The sequence below is a fragment of the Carassius auratus genome, unplaced genomic scaffold (assembly GCF_003368295.1).
Source record: "Carassius auratus strain Wakin unplaced genomic scaffold, ASM336829v1 scaf_tig00014207, whole genome shotgun sequence".
NCBI lineage: Eukaryota > Metazoa > Chordata > Actinopteri > Cypriniformes > Cyprinidae > Carassius > Carassius auratus.
Window position 1 is genome coordinate 65,001 of NW_020524479.1, and position 20,805 is coordinate 85,805.

At 36.8% G+C, this 20,805-nt stretch overlaps 2 protein-coding genes across 2 annotated transcripts in view; both read left to right on the forward strand.

The window, feature by feature from the left end:
• The window catches only part of penkb (proenkephalin b), a 4,384-nt gene extending 1,426 nt beyond the window's left edge, over positions 1–2,958 (forward strand). Inside the window, exon 3 of the mRNA XM_026247029.1 lies at positions 1,805–2,958. Coding sequence (XP_026102814.1) covers positions 1,805–2,446 — 642 coding nt within the window. The 3' untranslated portion in view covers positions 2,447–2,958. The remainder of the gene's footprint in view (positions 1–1,804) is intronic.
• Positions 2,959–10,508: 7,550 nt separating this feature from the next.
• On the forward strand, positions 10,509–15,403 carry sdr16c5b (short chain dehydrogenase/reductase family 16C, member 5b). The gene is made up of 7 exons (XM_026247030.1): positions 10,509–10,669; positions 10,814–11,155; positions 11,745–11,876; positions 11,979–12,078; positions 12,153–12,297; positions 14,281–14,406; positions 14,919–15,403. The coding sequence occupies exons 2-7, from the start codon at positions 10,835–10,837 to the stop codon at positions 15,013–15,015; spliced, it is 921 nt and encodes a 306-aa protein (XP_026102815.1). The 5' UTR covers positions 10,509–10,669; positions 10,814–10,834; the 3' UTR covers positions 15,016–15,403.
• Positions 15,404–20,805: the final 5,402 nt, after the last annotated feature.

Genomic DNA, 20,805 nt, shown 5'->3' on the forward strand with positions numbered 1-20,805 from the left:
CTAAACCGGTCTGGAGCTCTTGAAATTCTTGCAAACAAAAAAAAAAAAAAAAAAAAAAAAAACATCTGACCATAGGTAGGCTAAAACATACACTTCTAATTGTTTAGTATTGCTGACCTTTGTCTAATTTCAATAATGATTTAAATGTGATATGTGAAATGTAATATGTGAATGAAACTAGTATTTGTGCTTATGAGGAGTAATTCAGTTTACCTTTAGCTACTTTGTAAACTTTACTGCACAATGAAACCATGCAATGCTTTAGTATTCTATTTTTCCCCTTTGCACACTACTTTATGTCCTTTCCCTTCATGCATTTACAATTCAATTCAATTACAATACATTCCAGTTGTATCGCTACAACACTCTAACATCACTCGCAGATGGCACTGCAATCTTGCTAACCTGCGTCCTATCTGTACATCTTCTACTGCACCTCTTCCTTTTGCTGTGGGTCTCTGGAATTGTCAGGCAGCTGTCAACAACGCTGACTTAATTTCTGCTTATTCTTTGCAATCTTCACTCTGCGACCTGTCCTGAGACCTGAGACTGAGACCTGGATTCATCCAGAAGACTCAGCAACCCCAGCTGCTCTGTCTAACAACTTCGTTTTCTCTCACAACAAAAAAATTGTAATTTGCAAAAAAAAAGAAAGAAAAAAAAAAAAAAACTTGAGGAAGTGATAACAAATTTTTCAATTTTGATTGAATATAATGGATATGTTCTTGTCAGTGTGTGCAAATTTAATGTAAACAGAATTATGCATTTGTTGTTCTTATATTTGTACTTGTTATGGACCTTTAGTGTTTAGTTTCAACTTGTTCTTGTTTACTCGTTATCTCCTGATTTTGCTTCTGTGTTTTGATAGTTAATTTACTGTAAGTTAAATGTTTGTTAATTTATGTTCGTTCTTGTCATGTTTTGCTTTGCTCTGTTCTGCTTCTGTGTCTCTTTGTTCCAGTGTTTTGTTGCACTTTTGTTATTTTTAAAATTAATTTAAGATTAAACCTGAAACTCGATTCTGCGCTCTCCACATTTCTGAGTTCCCCAAAAAATCTGCCAGCAACCCTGTGGTCTCGTTCTCTGCTGAGGTGATCTTTTTCTCAGCCATGGTGGTCTCTGGCTTTGCTGTGGTGGTCTGTTCCACATGCGCCTCTGTGGTCTCTTGCTCTGCAGTGGTTATATCATCCTGTCATCCATTGGCTGAATTTTGGTTCTTGGTTTGTTGTCCTTTGACATGACAGGAGTTGAGCTATATAACCCTTGTGTTTACCTTGTTAATGTGTCAGGTCTTGTTCTAAAATGAAGGTTACATTTTGGCTCAGTTTTGTGTTATATTTCCTGGTTCCAGTGTTTTGTGTACTTTTGTTGTTTTGTTATTTTGTTATTTTATAACAATAAAAAATTAGCAACTGGTCCTGCTCTCTTCATGTTACTGAGTTCACCAAATATTATATCATTTAAACATTTTTGTTTGTGTGTTTGTGTGAGAATAGGGTTATTGGTGTATTTTGTTCACATTCAGTATGTCACTCTGTATTAGTGTTTCTATGGTTTCCCACAAGCTTAGCACATACTCAACACCTACTCATCCCCATATCACCCAAAACACACTCACTCATTTGCATATTGCCCAGTTATGAATTGGGAGATGAAGGCTGAGGGAGAACATTTCTTTTTTTATGTTTGAGCAAATATTTCATATCCCCTTTAAACTTTAGTGTCTGGGCAAAAGAGACATCCATCATTTTCTAAGAATTTGTTGTATGTCTCATTGACTATTTTACTTTTTTTTTTTTCACAGGAATGTGTGGTGGAGTGTGAGGAGCATCTGAATGCAGGCAGCTCTTGGAGTTTGTGCAAACGTTTTATGCTGAATGCTGATAACACGCCTGAGGGTAACCGAGCATCCAAAGAAATAGAACACTTGGACACCCATCAGCACCCAGTAGACAAAAAATACGGTGGCTTCATGAAGCGGTATGGGGGTTTTATGAAGCGTTATGGAGGCTTCATGAAGCGTTATGGAGGATTCATGAAGAAGACTGCAGAGCTCTATGGGCTGGAGCCAGAAGACGTTGACCATGGCAGAGCAATCCTGACTAATCATGATGTTGAAATGCTGGCCAATCAAGTTGAGTCTGATGGTGAGAGGGAGGAGGCGGCTCTGACAGACGTCCTTGATTCAAAAGGAGAAGCACAGAGTGTAAAGGGTATGGCAAAACGTTATGGGGGCTTTATGAAGAGGGGAGAGCTTTATGACTTGGAGAGTGGGGTTAAGGCACTACAAAAACGATATGGGGGCTTCATGAGGCGTGTAGGTCGACCACAGTGGTGGCAGGAGTCTAAACGCTATGGAGGTTTCTTAAAACGATCCCAAGATGAAGTTGAAGATGAAAATTCATCAGAGATAGAAAAGAGGTATGGTGGATTCATGGGATATTAAGATGGTATTTTTCTGCTGTGTCCTAGTCCCCTTTCTCTCTAGCCCCTTAGATACCACCTGAGAACCGAAAGAGGATACACGCTTTTAAATGCGCACATAATGTTTTAATGAAGTGTTCATGTCTTTATTGTGGTAATATGATTTAATGTGAATAAGACCTATTTACGACCTCAAACCATGGATATATTGTCTTAACATTGCATGTCAAATATGAATTCAAATTTACATTTACAAATTGTGTAGCAGATTTTAATAATCATGATTACCTACTTCTGGCAAATGCTGTATCACAGCCATTTTTCTTTTTTAACACTACAATTCTGGTTGACATAAGACATTCATTAAGTCTAAAATGATGAAAATGTTAGATAAAACAATACTGACATTTATTTCTCCATTACATGATGATCATTTATTCACAACACTTGTCTTTTACACAGATGTATATTTTATTGGCTACAATTCTGAATATTGTCATTTGCTGTATAGCTTGAATAAACTGCTCGAAACTGCACTTGAATGTGTGTCTTGAATAGCAATGCCTTCTCTCTCTCTGTGTGTGTGTGGCACAAGACATTAGCATTTTCTGTCTGAGGTTTGTGCCTCAGCAGCCTTTGTTATTGAGTAAAAGCAAGTTGCATTACCTCTTCTGATCTGTGCTGAGATTATGATGTCTTCTCACAACCAAACACATATATTTGAAGTGGTAGTGTGATTGCATGTTTTAGGATGTGAGTTAGAAGTGAAAAGCAATTCTACTAATTACATGACTATCATGAAACTCATACAATCAATGCAAGAGGTAGTACATTTTCAATGGGATTTCAATTTGTGAAGCAGCTTTCAAAAATGTTATCCTGCATGGAAAATTCACCACGCAAGGTCTTTATTATTCAGATTAGATTAAGCACCACTAGTGTGAGGAAGTAATGCAGCATGTTATTACTGTCATTTGAATATATTTTACACGTGGCATATCTAAGCCAGATGTCTCTTACCTTTGATCCTAAGCAGGGGCGCTGCTGAGGATTTTGGGCCCCATGAAAAGAATCTTGACAGGGCCCCCAACACAGCTGAGAGTTTTTTCATATTAATTTACATAAAATCATGCTCTTTTATGGTATTTTGACTATCATTCTCATATATTTAAGTCAATCAGACAATTGAACTCCATCCCATGTCCATCCACACCTGTAATTTGTCCTCTGTAATACCGCACTACTTCAGTACTGTATAATGTATATACTGTGCATAGCTGTACACTGGGGCGCTGTAAAGGGGGGGTAAACGATGACGATTCTCGGGGCCCATGACTAAGAGGGGGCCCAGAGAAGGCCCCAATAAAATTGTGGTGCTAAAAAAAAATATTTGATAGTAAAAATTATTAACTTTAAATTATTCTATTTGCGGTTTCCTGGTGTCAAAAAATGTATTTGTTTAGGAAACACAAACGTCCGTGGGCCCCTCTCCCCCTCTCGATTATCATAAAATGGTTTAGTCCGCCCAAATTGTATCCAGTAACCAAGGCAACACAATAGCGCCGGCAGATTCAACTTGACAGAGGGTGTGAAAATGCCTGAAAAATCTGGAAGTCAAAAACGGAAAGAGAAAAAAATAAGAGAAGTGAAAGAGGCAAAGGGTCGACAGTATGTTACCCAACATTTCACAAGAAAAAAAGTGGGTTTGTAAGTAGGCCTAAATTGTTAGTGGACCGCCCGTGACAATGATCGTAACCTACGGCACTTTTCTGTGCGTACGCACGCTTTGTACATGAGGCCCTAGGTCTCTACGGTAGCATTTTTCGATAAGTTGGCACGTTTCGATAGAGCAGGGTGCAGAGGGTGCACAGCTTTGCCTCACATGCAGCCAGTGTCGGCATCTTTGTACGAGGCGGCGCCCACTTTCAGCACCCTGCTGCGGTCCACGCTGTTGCACCTGTCTTGCAAGCAGTAACTTCATGAACTCGAACTATCAGCTGTTTGTGAGGTTTCAGTGCCTCTCTTGAAGATGATGTGGAGTTGTATTACTACACTGTCCCCTATATTGTCAAATACAGCATGATTCATCTCTGCCAACCATCTTCACATAATACTTTCACATTATCTGATCCAGACCGTCGGCAAAACTCAATTTAAACAGCGCAAAATCACTGCCTGTGGACGTTATAGATAGAAATTATTATATTTCTGTTTTTATTCACACAATAAGTATTTAAACTAGTTTTAATGAAAATTCGTGTAGTTTTAGGAAAAGTCAGGGAGCAGCAAGGCTTTGTGATTTATTTAGACAAAGTTACTGACTATGCAAATTTCAAAACGGTCAAAATGATGCCATGTTCATTCTAGTGTTAAAGATAATTACCATAAGTTTAAATGTTGCGGTTAAAATGAATGCTGGTGGCTGTTGGAATGTTAAAAGTGCATGATAAGGGAACTCAATTTTCTCAAACGCACTTCAGTGTTTCCGTTACATTTCAACTGTCATGTTAAAAATATCAGGTTAGATTAGATTAACTTTATTGTCATTGCCAGTGTAAAGTACAAATATTCATACAAATATAAATATATGTGAATACCACTGATCTAAATATATAGATCAGTGGTGAATACACTATATTACACATGTACAGCTATGCACAGTATATACATTATACAGTACTGAAGTAGTGCGGTATTACAGAGGACAAATTACAGGTGTGGATGGACATGGGATGGAGTTCAATTGTCTGATTGACTTAAATATATGAGAATGATAGTCAAAATACCATAAAAGAGCATGATTTTATGTAAATTAATATGAAAAAACTCTCAGCTGTGTTGGGGGCCCTGTCAAGATTCTTTTCATGGGGCCCAAAATCCTCAGCAGCGCCCCTGGCTGTACATGTGTAATATAGTGTATTCACCACTGATCTATTTAGATCAGTGGTATTCACATATATTTATATTTGTATGAATATTTGTACTGTACACTGGCAATGACAATAAAGTTAATCTAATCTAACCTGATATTTTTAACATGACAGTTGAAATGTAACGGAAACACTGAAGTGCGTTTGAGAAAACTGAGTTCCCTTATCATGCACTTTTACCATTCCAACAGCCACCAGCATTCATTTTAACCGCAACATTTAAACTTATGGTAATTATCTTTAACACTAGAATGAACATGGCATCATTTTGACCGTTTTGAAATTTGCATAGTCAGTAACTTTGTCTAAATAAATCACAAAGCCTTGCTGCTCCCTGACTTTTCCTAAAACTACACTGTAAAAAATAAGTGTAATTTTAACTGTAAAATTTTGTAAAAACGCTACGGAAAAAAACTGATAATAGGTTAACAGTAAGTTCCCGTACTATATACAGGGAAAAACTGTAAAAGATCTAACAAAGCATTTAATGTAAATTTACAGTAAAATTCTGTTAATTATACAGCTTTTAGAAGTAAAAAAAGAACAAATCAATGTATAATTTACAGTCTAAAACTGTAAACTGATATTCCCAGAATTCCCTGCGTGACACTCCACGTTTGAAAGTATTTTGTTTAAATAATCATGTTTTTAAATAGTTCTTGTTATCAGTTATGTACATTTGAGCTTTATGTTACATCTTCTGTTGCTTAATGAAAGTTTTTTGCATTATTTAAGTATCACGTGTGTTACCATGATGGTGTTTTGTGTTTCCATAAATGTGCACCTTCTATATGTTAATATATACTTCTGCTTGTGGTGAAGCTACTTGTGATGAGCTTTGATACTTCATGTAGCTTTCTCTTATACAGTACCATCTTTATTATTATGGTGGTTGTCAGTATTTTCAAGGTACAAAACAGATTTAATTTTGTGTGTTGTTGAATTTACTGGTTTATATTCACATTTTCTTGTTTGTAAATTACAGCTTTATATTGTAAAATTAACAGTTTTTGACGTAAATGTGTTTACAGTTTTCTGTATTTTTACAAAATTATTCTGGCAACCACAGCTGCCAAAAAGTTTTTGTAAAAACAACAAGAATTTTTTTACAGTGTACACGAATTTTCATTAAAACTAGTTTAAATACTTATTGTGTGAATAAAAACAGAAATATAATAATTTCTATCTATAACGTCCACAGGCAGTGATTTTGCGCTGTTTAAATTGAGTTTTGCCGACGGTCTGGATCAGATAATGTGAAAGTATTATGTGAAGATGGTTGGCAGAGATGAATCATGCTGTATTTGACAATATAGGGGACAGTGTAGTAATACAACTCCACATCATCTTCAAGAGAGGCACTGAAACCTCACAAACAGCTGATAGTTCGAGTTCATGAAGTTACTGCTTGCAAGACAGGTGCAACAGCGTGGACCGCAGCAGGGTGCTGAAAGTGGGCGCCGCCTCGTACAAAGATGCCGACACTGGCTGCATGTGAGGCAAAGCTGTGCACCCTCTGCACCCTGCTCTATCGAAACGTGCCAACTTATCGAAAAATGCTACCGTAGAGACCTAGGGCCTCATGTACAAAGCGTGCGTACGCACAGAAAAGTGCCGTAGGTTACGATCATTGTCACGGGCGGTCCACTAACAATTTAGGCCTACTTACAAACCCACTTTTTTTCTTGTGAAATGTTGGGTAACATACTGTCGACCCTTTGCCTCTTTCACTTCTCTTATTTTTTTCTCTTTCCGTTTTTGACTTCCAGATTTTTCAGGCATTTTCACATCCTCTGTCAAGTTGAATCTGCCGGCGCTATTGTGTTGCCTTGGTTACTGGATACAATTTGGGCGGACTAAACCATTTTATGATAATCGAGAGGGGGAGAGGGGCCCACGGACGTTTGTGTTTCCTAAACAAATAAATTTTTTGACACCAGGAAACCGCAAATAGAATAATTTAAAGTTAATAATTTTTACTATCAAATATTTTTTTTTAGCACCACAATTTTATTGGGGCCTTCTCTGGGCCCCCTCTTAGTCATGGGCCCCGAGAATCGTCATCGTTTACCCCCCCCCCCCCCCCTTTACAGCGCCCCAGATCCTAAGTATAACCATAACCCTGTGGTTGCGAAACAAGAGCTCTGCCATGCATTAAATTAAGTGATGTAAATTTTGGGTATCATAGTAGCGGTTTTAGGCACGGGCGAACCGGGCAGCCGCCCGGGGCGTCATTTTTTCGTGACACATTGGGGGCGGCAGCACGAGCAGATAAACAAAAAATCCTCTGTGTCGCGAAGCGGTTTTTCGTCATTTATATCATTTCACTGTGTGTGGAATTGGCAAATTGGCGCTCCCTGCAGCTGCCGGCGCCCCTGCTTGCTGAAAATATCCACTGAAGCTTTGTGTTGTGAGAAGTGTAAGGGGGTGGGGCGAGAGGCGCGTGCGACATTTCACCTCTGGGTCTCTCTCAAATGGAACGGACAGGGCGGGGGTGGACGGGGACGGGGGATCCACTAGTAATATAATTAATAATAGGCTAAAGTCAGTCACACACCTCGACTTTCTTCCAAATAACGCACATTTCATTCATAATGTTATAATACAGGCCTATAGTTCCTGCAAATGATACTAGGCAATACAAAACGATTATGCGGTCATCAAGGTGAATTGGTTTAGTCTTGACTTCTGGTCGTGAGTGACAGGTGGGGGGATGGGAAATCTGTTGATTGTCGAGTGCCAAATAAACAGAGATGGAGAAGAAAAGGTCAAAGCCAGGTGCCCAATTTCGAAAAAAAAGAAAAGAAGAAGAGGAGAAACGAGCAAAAGATAAAGGTATGCAACTAGTGTCTCTGTATGATTACAGTATCCATTTCATGAATGAAGGGCTAATGTTAATTGGTGGTGGGTATAACTCTTTGTTAGCCTTTCTGCTATGATGCTTGCTATGCTTATACAACAATAATTTGGTTTCAACTCAATCACGAGATCTAATTTATAATATTGTGCTTTGCAATTAAACTGTTAAAAGTTCAGTTATCATTTCCATCAGTTGGTTTAACATTAGGCCCTGTAAATAACTAACGGCATTTTATTTGCTACACAGTATGCTAAGTATAGTTTCCTAAGTATAGTTTTACAAGTCATAACTAAATCAGTAGTCAGTAACCTAATGGCACCTCCATGAAAGTTAGATTGATATACAAATTTTGGTTGAAAAATATCCTGAAACCCAAAAAGTTTTTTTTTTTGCCTATACATATAATTTAAAGTCATTTTATTTTTTTAAACAACTGAGTCCCAGTGACCATAGCATAACGTGAATAAAATATAATTTTTCAACGTATTTTTTTTTTACTATTTGTTTCTATACTCTAAACAATGTGATGACATGGGGGAAAAAATGAAATAAATAAATGTTTTTGTTTTTTTCCGGGTCTAGGAGGATATAGCGTGTAATGACAGACATTTAGTGTGTAAGAGCATGTTTATGTAACCCTTCTATTATGTTTTGAGTCAATTTGACCCTAGGCTGTTTTAGCTTTATAAAACATTATCCTATGGTCTTTTGATTTCAAATGCAGTTAAATTGCAATTTCAGGGGCACTTCTAAAATATTTTGGAGCATCCTCTGCCACTGGTCAGGATGAGCCAACCACCTCCTCCGCTACACATGTCTCCACAAATATCTGATATTGTGGATGAAGACCTCTTTGCCTCTACTTCTACCCAGCATGAGCTTTCAGGTGTGCATATTGTGTGTGTGTGTATGTGTGTGTGTGTGTGTGGGCTACAAGACAACTGCAATTTAATGTAATTTTAATATTTCTGATAATTTATGAGTAGGACTGTGTTTTTTCACTGCGATGTGTTTTGAGTAATATGCCAATATGCTGTCTGATAGAAATGCCTGGAGCTGAACTCCCACTGAGCCCCACTGGCCCTCACATCTGACTGACAGGATTCGGACTGAGCTGGTTCACAGAGGACCAAGTAAAGTGCCACCTGGCTTTGTTTACCGTAGGAATGAGAGTAATGGGAGAAGTTGCCACCACTAATATTTTAAGAAGACATTAGTAAGTGGTGAAAAGATGGCAAGAAGTTGGCTGATTTATTTAATTAAGAACAACAGCCTCTTTTGCTTCTGCTGCAAATTTGTTTTCCAAGAGGAACATCAATTTAACAAGTGCAGGAATGGCAAATTGGAAACGTGCATGCAATAATCTGACATCATATGAAAACAGTTGTTATAATAAAATATTGCTGTTTGTGCAGAACTTTGTTTGCTAAGTTTTTTGTGTGTGTGTTTGTGGGGGGGGGGGGGGGGGGGGGGTCGGGGGCGCTCGAAAGAGGTCTCGCCCAGGGTGTATTTCAATGTAGAACCGCCACTGCATACAGGGCAAATAAAATCAAAGGGTTATCAAGAAAGCTGTAGGTGCTCCCTAGTTTAATCAGCTAATATCAGTAATGGAAATTTATAGAAGTGTATCTTCTTTCCAAATCCCAATTTTATTGCACCAATTGTCACATAAGGGCTGTGAAAGTCAATGGTATCAAGAGAAGATATAGGCTCACCTTTGTTCTGTGAATGTGAAAAGTCTCATGATACACTTTATTTGGAGTGCAACCTAATAACTAAATGCTTGTTCAAACCAAGGATGACAACTACGAAATAACTAGTCTATAAACATCCACATAACAGACCAAAACATTCAGTTTATTTATTCCTGCAGTTATGTTTTCAGCTGGACAAAATTCACTGTAAGTGATCTCGATTAGCCTATGCTATTATGTTAGGGATATGGACTCAGCTTTTCTGCTGTATCTCTCTCTCTCTCTGTCTCAGTTGTAGGCCTATGGTTATTGTCATTATTATGGTTATCAATGTTACTTGAGCGGGTCGTCCTACACTAATATTGCTACAGAAGTTATAGGCTAACAAAACAATGCTAGCTTCGAAAAGATTTGTAAACGTCACATATTAATTCCACCACCATTATTAAATGATCTGCCTGCAGCTGTAATTCACTTTATGAATTTATTCAAGGCAACTGATAAAGGTTTACTTTAATAGTTAAACAGTTTATTTTCTCATGCGCGCGTTGTTAAGGAAACTGGCGGGCATCAAATGGTTAAACATATGCCGCGCCCATTACATCCTGTCCCGTTAGTAGGCTACTCTTCGCTACACAAATACTGAACTTTGTCATTCGGTAAACACGAATTGAACAGCCGGTGGGAAGGTCGATAATCCATCCACTCCTGTAAAAGCTGGAGCAAATCTGTATTAGTGAGCGTTAATCGAAACGAGTGAGGTAAGACTGTTGATGCCTATCAATAGACAACGAGTAAATACGACGACATGATAACTTTCACCAGAATTATTAGTGATAGCAGCGTAAATTTTCGATTGTTGAAAAACTGAATAAACTTGCTAAACGAATAACCATTGTGTCTAGGTTCTATTCATCATCATCATCATGAACTTTCTCTTGGAGACTCTTCATGTGCTTTTGATGTCACTGGTCTACAGCTTAGAAGCATTCGTTAGGTTATTTATACCGCCTCGAAAAAAGAATGTGTCCGGAGAGATTGTGTTGCTGACCGGGGCGGGCAGTGGCATAGGTCGCCTCATGGCCCTGGAGTTCGCGCGCCTAGGCGCGCAACCTGTGCTGTGGGATATTAATGAGGACGGTAATAAAGAGACTGCTCGTATGATTAAAGAAACGCATGGAGCGCGAGCGTACACATATACCTGCGACTGCAGCGACCGGGAGGAAGTGTACAGAATCGCAAACCAGGTAGAATACACGGTTGCACTTTGTACTGTACAAAGACTTAGTACACTAACGTTACATGTAAAGTGCAGTGTACATAGCTAACAACTGGGCATAGTTTATTTGATTTATTTATATATTTCACATTCATATTTTAGAAGTATTAGGATTTATTTATCTGTACATTTTAATGGGATTGCCTTTTCATTTATTTGAGGTCAGGAAAAGTATGTCATTGTGTGCCTCAGGGCCTACACAAGTGCCAAATTTGTAATGACCATAAACATTATGACTATAAACATTCACTCTCTTTTGCTCAAATGTTTATCGTGTCTGTATGTTGTTTTTATTTTCAGTACACTGTAAAATGCTTTATCATTATAACAGTGTCTATTAATAATTTTTAATGGTTTCAGTTTGGATTTTCTTAGTATAAAAAAAAGTTGAAAAACCACAATGAACTGCTGTGGCTAAGTTATAACTATGGCACTGTTTTGATACTTTCAACTTTAGGACAATGGTAATCTCTTAGGTGTTACATTATAGTGAGTTTACATTTTGAGTCGAATAAGACCTTGCTTAATTCATGACTCAATCCTTTTGTTTTATTAAGGTAAAGCGTGAGGTTGGTGATATCACAATTTTGATAAATAATGCAGGAATTGTTACTGGGAAGAAGTTCATGGAATCTCCTGATTCACTCATAGAGAAGTCTATGGAGGTCAATAGTCTGGCACATTTCTGGGTATGTATGCCATCTATCTATCTGTCTGTCTGTCTGTCCGTCTGTATATTTTGCCTCTAAATGATGCTAAAACAAAACATGATAGTCTATATCTTTTCTTAGATGTACAAGGCATTTCTGCCAGCAATGATTGCTGCTAATCATGGCCATTTGGTCAGTATTGCAAGCTCCGCTGGACTTATTGGAGTAAATGGACTGGCAGGTAAAAGTTAACAATGTAAATCTCTCACTTAGAAATAAACAAACATTTCAAATGACAATTGTGCTTTTGTACAGATTATTGTGCAAGTAAATTTGCTGCAGTTGGCTTTGCTGAGTCTATGGCACTAGAGCTGCTGGCCATGGGCTGTGATGGAGTGAAGACCACCATAGTCTGCCCATTTTTCATTAACACTGGCATGTTTGATGGTGCCAACACAAAGTAAGAAACATATTGTTTATAAAAAAGTAAACCTACATTTCCTTCCTGCTTAACCAAACATTTTCTGTATTGCTCAGAACACGGTTTTTATTATTATTATTATTATTATTATGATAAACCTGCCTGTGGATATGGCTGTATAATTTATAAGTGTAATCTGTGACAATGTAGTACACTCTGCAGCAGTACAATGGAGAAGCATGTACATTTACATTTATTAATTTCCGTCATGACAACTCTCAGAAGAGTTTAGCATGGTAGTATACATTCAAATGTTTATGTGTTTGGTATTGGCATAATAGATCTACTAGTGAAGTAAAGTGACATTCAGTATGGTGACCCATACTCAGAATTTGAGCAGTGGGCAGCCATTTATGCTGCGGCACCCGGGGAGCAGTTGGGGTTCGATGCCTTGCTCAAGGGCACCTAAGTCGTGGTATTGAAGGTGGAGAGAGGACTGTACATGCACTCCCCCCAGCCCACAATTCCGTCCGGCCCGAGACTAGAACTCACAACCCTTCGATTGGGAGTCCAACCCTCTAACCATTAGGCCACGACTTCTGCCAAGGCACTAATGCCAGTACATCCACACAGACATGCTGCTGTGAGCACATAGAAAATACTGCTGCTGCACATTTAACATATGAAATAACCCCCATATGTAACATTCATAAAATTAACCTGTAGCAGATCTATACAGGTGGAGCTGGGAAGGTGGATGGTTTCTAAGCGTGCCACAACTGCTACAGCAAGCACTAGCCAAGTATTTGAATGTTGAGCAGTAAGCTCATTTGCTGCTTATGTGAAGATAAACCAATCAACTGTGACATTTGAATGATGATATAGTTACATCTATATAATTGAGTTAGAACATATTGGCCTGCGCCATCTAGAGTTTCATTACAGAACCTTATATTTAACACCTACTTTTATCCAAAGCAGCTTACAAATGAGAAATAAAAAAGTGTTTCATCTTATAGAAATAATAAATATCTATACAATTACATGCTAGAACAATAAGAAATGGTGAATATAGAGCACAGAGATTTATTTTGAATACAGTTAACATCAACAGGATAATGTCATGTTCTAAGGGCAGTTATAAACATTTCTTGAATATTTAAAGGAAATTAGTCTGTAGGGTTAGTACAAGAGCATTCTACCAGTGATGAACAATGTACATGAAATTTGTGAATACATGGGAAAGTGATAATGTGTATTTATTTGGTGGTATCATGAGTCACAGCTCACTTTATAACTGTAGGCTTTTGGAGTGGATGTTAATTTGTATGAGTGGAGGTAAGAGTGTAGAGCCAGGGCTTTTCTGCACACAAACATCAAACATACAGTACAGTGCACTTAAACTTGCATTACATTGTTATATAATATGTTAAAAACATAGAACCAGTTTTATCCAGAATTTCTGCAAATCTGTATGCATTATGCAATTTTAATTAACTGGGTTATAATGAAATACGAGTAACAGTTAATTTGCTTGAGAAAGAGACACTCATGTAGGACAGAAAGAAGATGACAGAGCTCATGTAATTAACCCAGTGCTCTCTAATATCTCGGTGTGAGTGAGTGTGGTTTTCTCTTTTTCTCAAAATGGAAGATTGTTTCTATGTTTGGAATTTATTACTTGTCGATTACTTGGTGGGTTCAGTGTATTTAAATGTGGAAATTCAATGGTCATTTTTCTCATTCAGCTTATATCATGTTAATAATTTTGTATATTGTAGGGTCTGTGTAGTTCACATTTCATCGTTTGATTCTAATGAGGTTTTTGTTTAACTTTGTACATTTGTTTAATTCAGATTAAAACTAAAATGTGTTTAGCAAAGAGTGTCACAGTATTATTGGTAAAGTAAAGTAAAAGTATTTTCAAATTAGAGAATTATTCCTGTAGTTCCTCTTATCTGCTTTATAAATGTCTTCAAAGACAAAGTGCTTATACTGGTGTGTATGTGTATTTTTTTGCAGATGGCCCAGAATCATGCCTATTCTTGAGCCGGAGTATGCGTGTAGGAAAATTGTGGATGCTGTTAGAAGGGAACAGGTTTATGTTTATATGCCTCGAAGCATCTACATGGCCATCGCTGTGAAGAAGTAAGTAATGCTGGACCTCAGTATTAAAGATTTTAATTTCATGTTTATTTATTATAATAACATAATTTGAATCTGTTATAAAATGGCTACTATGCTATACTAAAGCTATACAACTTAAAGGGTGGTATCTCCATTGGAACAATTAGGTCTTAATAAAAAAAAGCTATATATACAGTAAAAAGTTGTTTTTTCTATCTCTTATTGTGCTCTGACAATAAACAGGGATAATCTTAGTGCAGGTAATACTGAGAAAGAGTATGCATTGTCTATTTACAACAATGTAAGAATACAAAGCAAACGTATCTTTTACACTTCTATGATCTAGGGTTGTCTTTCACCGGTCTCTTCACAAACAGTATGACAGACACATTCAAGACTAAAGTCTTTTTCTCAGTGAAGCCAAAATCTAATTGAGAAATTTAAATAGTTGTGTGTATGTGTGTGTGTGTGTGTTTCTTTCAGTTTGCATGTATAACATTTTACATCTCTGTCTTGCTTCAACTCTGTCACAGTCTTTTACCCACTAAAATGGGTGTGCTGCTTGGTGAATATCTAGGAGCGTTCAACTTTATGGCTAAGTTCAAAGGCCATGGAAAAAAGAGCAAATAATTTCCAGCACCAGCGGAATTCAGAACCAACCAGTGGACCAGATGGACAAATCACAGAGAGATATTTGAGGAAACAAAACAGTGTTCTGCCACAAAGTGCTAAGAGAGTGACATGAAACAAGCATAAAAGCACTTATTACACTCAGCACCGTTTTAGCCATTACAATGAGCCAGTTTTTATTTTGTTATTATTATTATTAGAATTTTTTAATAACAGCGATTAACTCATTTTGAGCCATTTGCACTTAATTTGCACCCATGTTTTCATTTATATTTAACCAGAACCAAACTACCTTCTAATGACTTACTTAATGACTGACTGATTGTATTATGGAAGCAGTTGACTTGGCTTATTATTATGGCTCATTAATAAATGTATAATAATATTATTGGTGTCACAAATCATCTGTTCTACGACTCCTATTTTGTGCATTGTTTATATTTTGTTTTATTCTTATGTTCATTGCTTTCCATTGTCACTATGTTCTCAGTTCCTGTGCTTAACTTTCTGTGTCCTTGGTTGCTAGTGTTCCTTTGTTGGTTTCCATAGTTAATCATTTGCTGTGTTTGAAATTGCCCCCTATTCCCTCATTCACTATTCCCTACATAAGTCCACTAGCATAGTCCACTTGAAGGAGTGAATGAAAACAAATGAGTGAATTCAGACACTGAGTGCACTGGAAGGACTGCCGCCTTTGCATAGTTTGTGGTTGCAGTTTATAAACGTAACTCCTCAAACTGTCAGCTCCAGTAAAAAAAAAAAAAAGAGAGAAAAAAAAAATACTCTAGTGTTCCTTTATCTCAAGTGGTAGAGCATTGTGTTAGCAAGCACAAGGTTGGGGGTTTGAATCCCAAGGAACACGTTAGAAGAAAATTGTTAGCTTGAATGCAATGTAAGTCACTTTGGATAAAAGCGTCTGCTAAATGCATTAATTTAATTTAATTTAAATAAAAGGGAAATTTGTACTTTTCTGATATTACGCTGTACCCACAAGTAGTTTGGAAAATAGATGGATAGATGATTCAGCTGTAATAGTCATCTTTTGGTGAGATGCAGGAATTTGTATCCTGTTTAATTATTTGTTATCTCTTGCCTTTATAAATCTACTGCATTTTGATCCTCCCCCTTAGCCTACATTACAGGATAATCAACCACAACAACTACATGGATCTGCCAGCAGTGGTACAGTTTCCTCCACCATACCCTCGTATTTAGATCTGGTGTGTGTATCCGTTATCCGGAAGATTCCTTCTGGGCATTCCTTTTGGCTGGATTGAATGCACAAAACAGAGCACACCTGCCTGATGATGGTCCCCAATAGAACTCCTCCAAATTTTATACAATGTGTGCTGTTCCACTGTAGAACCCCTTTTAGAGTGATTGAGAAGAATGAGTCGGAGCCAGTGCTGTCTGTCACCAGTCAGCTTGTTTAATGACTCTTTATTTTGATTTTCTTTTCTGTGTATTTTTCTTATTTTTAAGTTAATTTCTTTCCATTTTCCCTTTCCATTGTTTCTGAAACTTCCAACTATCTGTGGAATTTTTATTATTGTCCTCAACTTCTCCGTCGCCTGTATGTTACAATTGGTTGCTGAGAATTTTTTTGTTTTTATTTTTTTATTTTTATCAATGTATACTACGAAAACAAAACAGCGCCATAAAACACTAAAACATTATTTATACAACAGGATCTGTGTACATTTAGTATAACTACACTAGAGAAGTGCAGTAAATAGACCTACATTTTGGAATTTTGCATAATATATACATTTATTAATGTATTTACTTATATATGTTTATATCTTAATATATTTTATGTAAAATTAAATTTAAACATATATAAATATATACATAAATTATCATTAGAAATGATAATGCAAAATCAACAAGAGACATTAAATGATGGCTTAAAATGTAATTGAAATCATAATAAGTTGCATTTGCAATGATTTATTATTTAATTATTATTTGATTGAAATGTATAATTTTATTGAAATGTGAAAAGTGTGTATACATTACACCAGAATGGAGGAAGACCTGGTGTACAAAGTTAGGGTATATTCAGAATTTTACTGAAATGTGAAAAGTGTGTATACATTACACCAGAATGGAGGAATACCTGGGGCACAATGTTATGCAGAATGCTTTTAGGCAGTGTGGCTTCGGAATACTGCAGTGTTGTGGCACTTTTAGGAAAGGAAATGATCATAATTTCCTTAGATCACTTGCTTTGTTTCAGAGAACATTTGTTTAAAATGTTTAAATTTATGTGAATTTCTGCTGCCTTTTTTTTATTTATTTTTTATGTCTGATAATTTGACACTACTAAGGTTTTTATATGAATGAGACATTTTGTTGTAGCTTGAGTCCTGTCTTTGATGACATTGTCTCTTTGATCTTATGTAATCAAGTTTCATCGTGGAGTCATCAATGTTCAAAATGCCATAGGGTCTGACTCATCTTTAAATGACTAACAGATTAGTCATTAGGGATCACGACATGAGTAGGAGTCTGCAATCTCAGCATATCAGTAATTCCAATGAAGGGACACTAAATGCTTCCCACTGTCTTTACCTAAGAGGAATTAATAAATGTTAAGAACTAATAAATACAAAAAAAAATAATAATAATAATAAAAATAGACTTCTAAATGTGAATCTTGTGACAAAAACATTAAAGCTGTCTAAAGTAGCTGGGGCTGTAAATCTCAGTGCAGTATCTGTTGTGGGCACACACATTTTTACGGCAATGCATTAAGAAGGACTACACAACTTATAAGTTTTATAAACATTTTCTTACTATTAATTTATTACTGTCTTTTTGATTATTCAGGCATAGTTGCATGCACACACCTCCACTAGGGGCAGGACAGAGACTTCTTCCCAAAGTCATTATTTTACTTCTAACTTCTAAGATAGCAATACCCGAAAAATCTACAGGCTATTGCCTTTATCTTATGTCTATGGTAATTTTGACAGACAGTACCTCAGTTATATACTGGGGTCGTATGGATGTCAAAAAAGGTTCACGATGTGAAGACTAGATCTCAGCTCCTAAATTAGATGATTAAAGTGTATTCTAACCTAGTTAGGAGTTTTTTTTTTTTTTTTTTTAATTCAATTCAATTCAAGTTCATTTGTATAGCGCTTTTTACAATACAAATCGTTACAAAGCAACTTTACAGAAAATTATGTTTCTACAATATTTAGTTGTACCTTATGGTGGTGACTGTCAGTTTGTGCATGTTTGACAGGATTTTTAGAGAAAATTAATACAAGACGTAGTCAGCTAGACGATGAACATTATTAATATTATTAATTAATAATTGTTATATGATGCAGTCACACTTGTAGCAATATTTGTTATTTCTGTTTGTTGATTCAGGGTTAGCATCATCTGAGGTCCTCTGAGGGTCAGCATCATCTCTTCTCGGGTGTTTTGGATCCAGACTGGAGCTTGTGTAAATCCTAGTTGCCACGGGATTTAAAACATAGAAACAAAATAGAGACATCATTAGAATAGCTGCTGATCCAACAAACTAAAATTTTAGTTTTACCCAAGCTAATGAATAAAAATGCACATTTGATCAGATGCAACTACACTCACAATTTAAGAGATACATTATTCGAATGCTTGGTGTAAGAGATGCGTTTTTAATCTAGATTTAAACAGAGAGAGTGTGTCTGAACCCCGAATATTATCAGGAAGGCTATTCCAGAGTTTGGGAGCCAAATGTGAAAAAGCTCTACCTCCTTTAGTGGACTTTGCTATCCTAGGAACTACCAAAAGTGTTTTGTGACCTTAGGGTGCTCGATGGGTTGTAGCGTGGTAGAAGGCTAGTTAGGTACGCAGGAGCTAAACCATTTAGGGCCTTATAGGTAAGTAATGGTAATTTGTAACTGATACGGAACTTAATAGGTAGCCAGTGCAGGGACTGTAAAATTGTGGTAATATGATCATATTTTCTTGACCTGGTAAGGACTCTAGCTGCTGCATTTTGGACTACCTGTAGCTTGTTTATTGACGAAGCAGGACAACCACCTAGAAGTGCATTACAATAGTCCAGTCTAGAGGTCATAAATGCATGAACTAGCTTTTCTGCATAAGAAACAGATAACATGTTTCGTAGTTTCTAAGATGGAAGAATGCAGTTTTTGTAACATTGGAAATATGATTTTCAAAAGACAAATTGCTGTCTAATATGACACCCAGATTTCTGACTGTAGAGGAAGTAACAGTACATCCGTCTAGTTGCAAATTGTAATCTACAAGATTCTGTGTAGTGTTTTTTGGTCCAATAATTAATATCTCTGTCTTATCCGAATTTAATTGGAGAAAATTATTTGTCATCCAATCTTTTACATTTTTAACACACTCTGTTAGCTTAGATAATTGAGAAGTTTCATCTGGTCTTGTTGAGATATATAGCTGAGTATCATCAGCATAACAGTGGAAGCTAATTCTGTATTTTCTAATAATATTACCAAGGGGCAACATGTATATTGAAAATAGAAGGGGACCTAGGACGGATCCTTGTGGCACTCCATATTTTACTGATGATAAATGAGATGAGACCCCATTTAAGTAAACAAAATGGTAGCGATCGGACAGGTAGGATCTAAACCATCTTAGAGCCTGCCCTTGAATACCTGTAAAGTTTTGTAATCTATCTATGAGTATGTCATGATCTATGGTGTCGAACGCAGCACTAAGATCAAGTAAGACTAGAAATGAGATGCAGCCTTGATCTGACGCAAGGAGCAGGTCATTTGTAATTTTAACAAGTGCAGTTTCTGTGCTATGGTGGGGCCTGAAACCTGACTAAAATTCTTCATACAGATCATTTTTTTGCAGGAAGGTGCTCAACTGAGCAGACACAACTTTTTCTAACATTTTTGACATAAATGGAAGATTTGAAATAGGCCTATAATTTGCCAGTACACTAGGATCTAGTTTTGGTTTCTTAATAAGAGGCTTGATAACCGCCAGCTTGAATGGTTTTGGGATGTGACCTAAAGATAACAACGAGTTAATGATATTGAGAAGCGGTTCTTCGGCTACAGGTAACAACTCTTTCAGTAATTTAGTGGGTACAGGATCTAATAAACATGTTGTTGGTTTAGATACAGTGATGAGTTTATTTAGCTCTTCCTGTCCTATGGTTGTAAAGCACTGCAGTTTATCTTTGGGTGCGATGGATGAAACTCAAGTGTTAGACGCTGTAGAATCTACATTCGCTATTGTATTTCTAATGTTATCTATTTTATCAGTGAAGAAATTCATAAAGTCATTACTATTTAATGTTGGTGGAATATGTGAATCAGGTGGCGTCTGGTGATTTGTTAATTTAGCCACTGTGCTAAATAAAAACCTTGGATTGTTTTGGTTATTTTCTATGAGTTTGTGTATATGCTCTGCCCTAGCAGTTTTTAGAGCCTGTCTATAGCTGGACATACTGTTTTTCCATGCAATTCTAAAAACTTCCAAGTTAGTTTTTCTCCATTTGCGTTCAAGACTACGAGTTTCTTTCTTGAGAGAGTGAGTATTACTGTTATACCATGGCACAGTACGTTTTTCTCTAACCTTTTTCAATTTGATGGGGGCAACAGTTTCTAATGTATTAGAGAAAATAGTGCCCATGTTGTCAGTCATTTAGTCTAATTCATGTGTATTTTTGGGTACAATTAGCAGTTGAGATAGGTCAGGCAGGTTATTTGCGAATCTTTCTTTGGTGGCTGGAACAATAGTTCTGCCCAGACGGTAACGCTGAGACATATAGTTAATTATCAG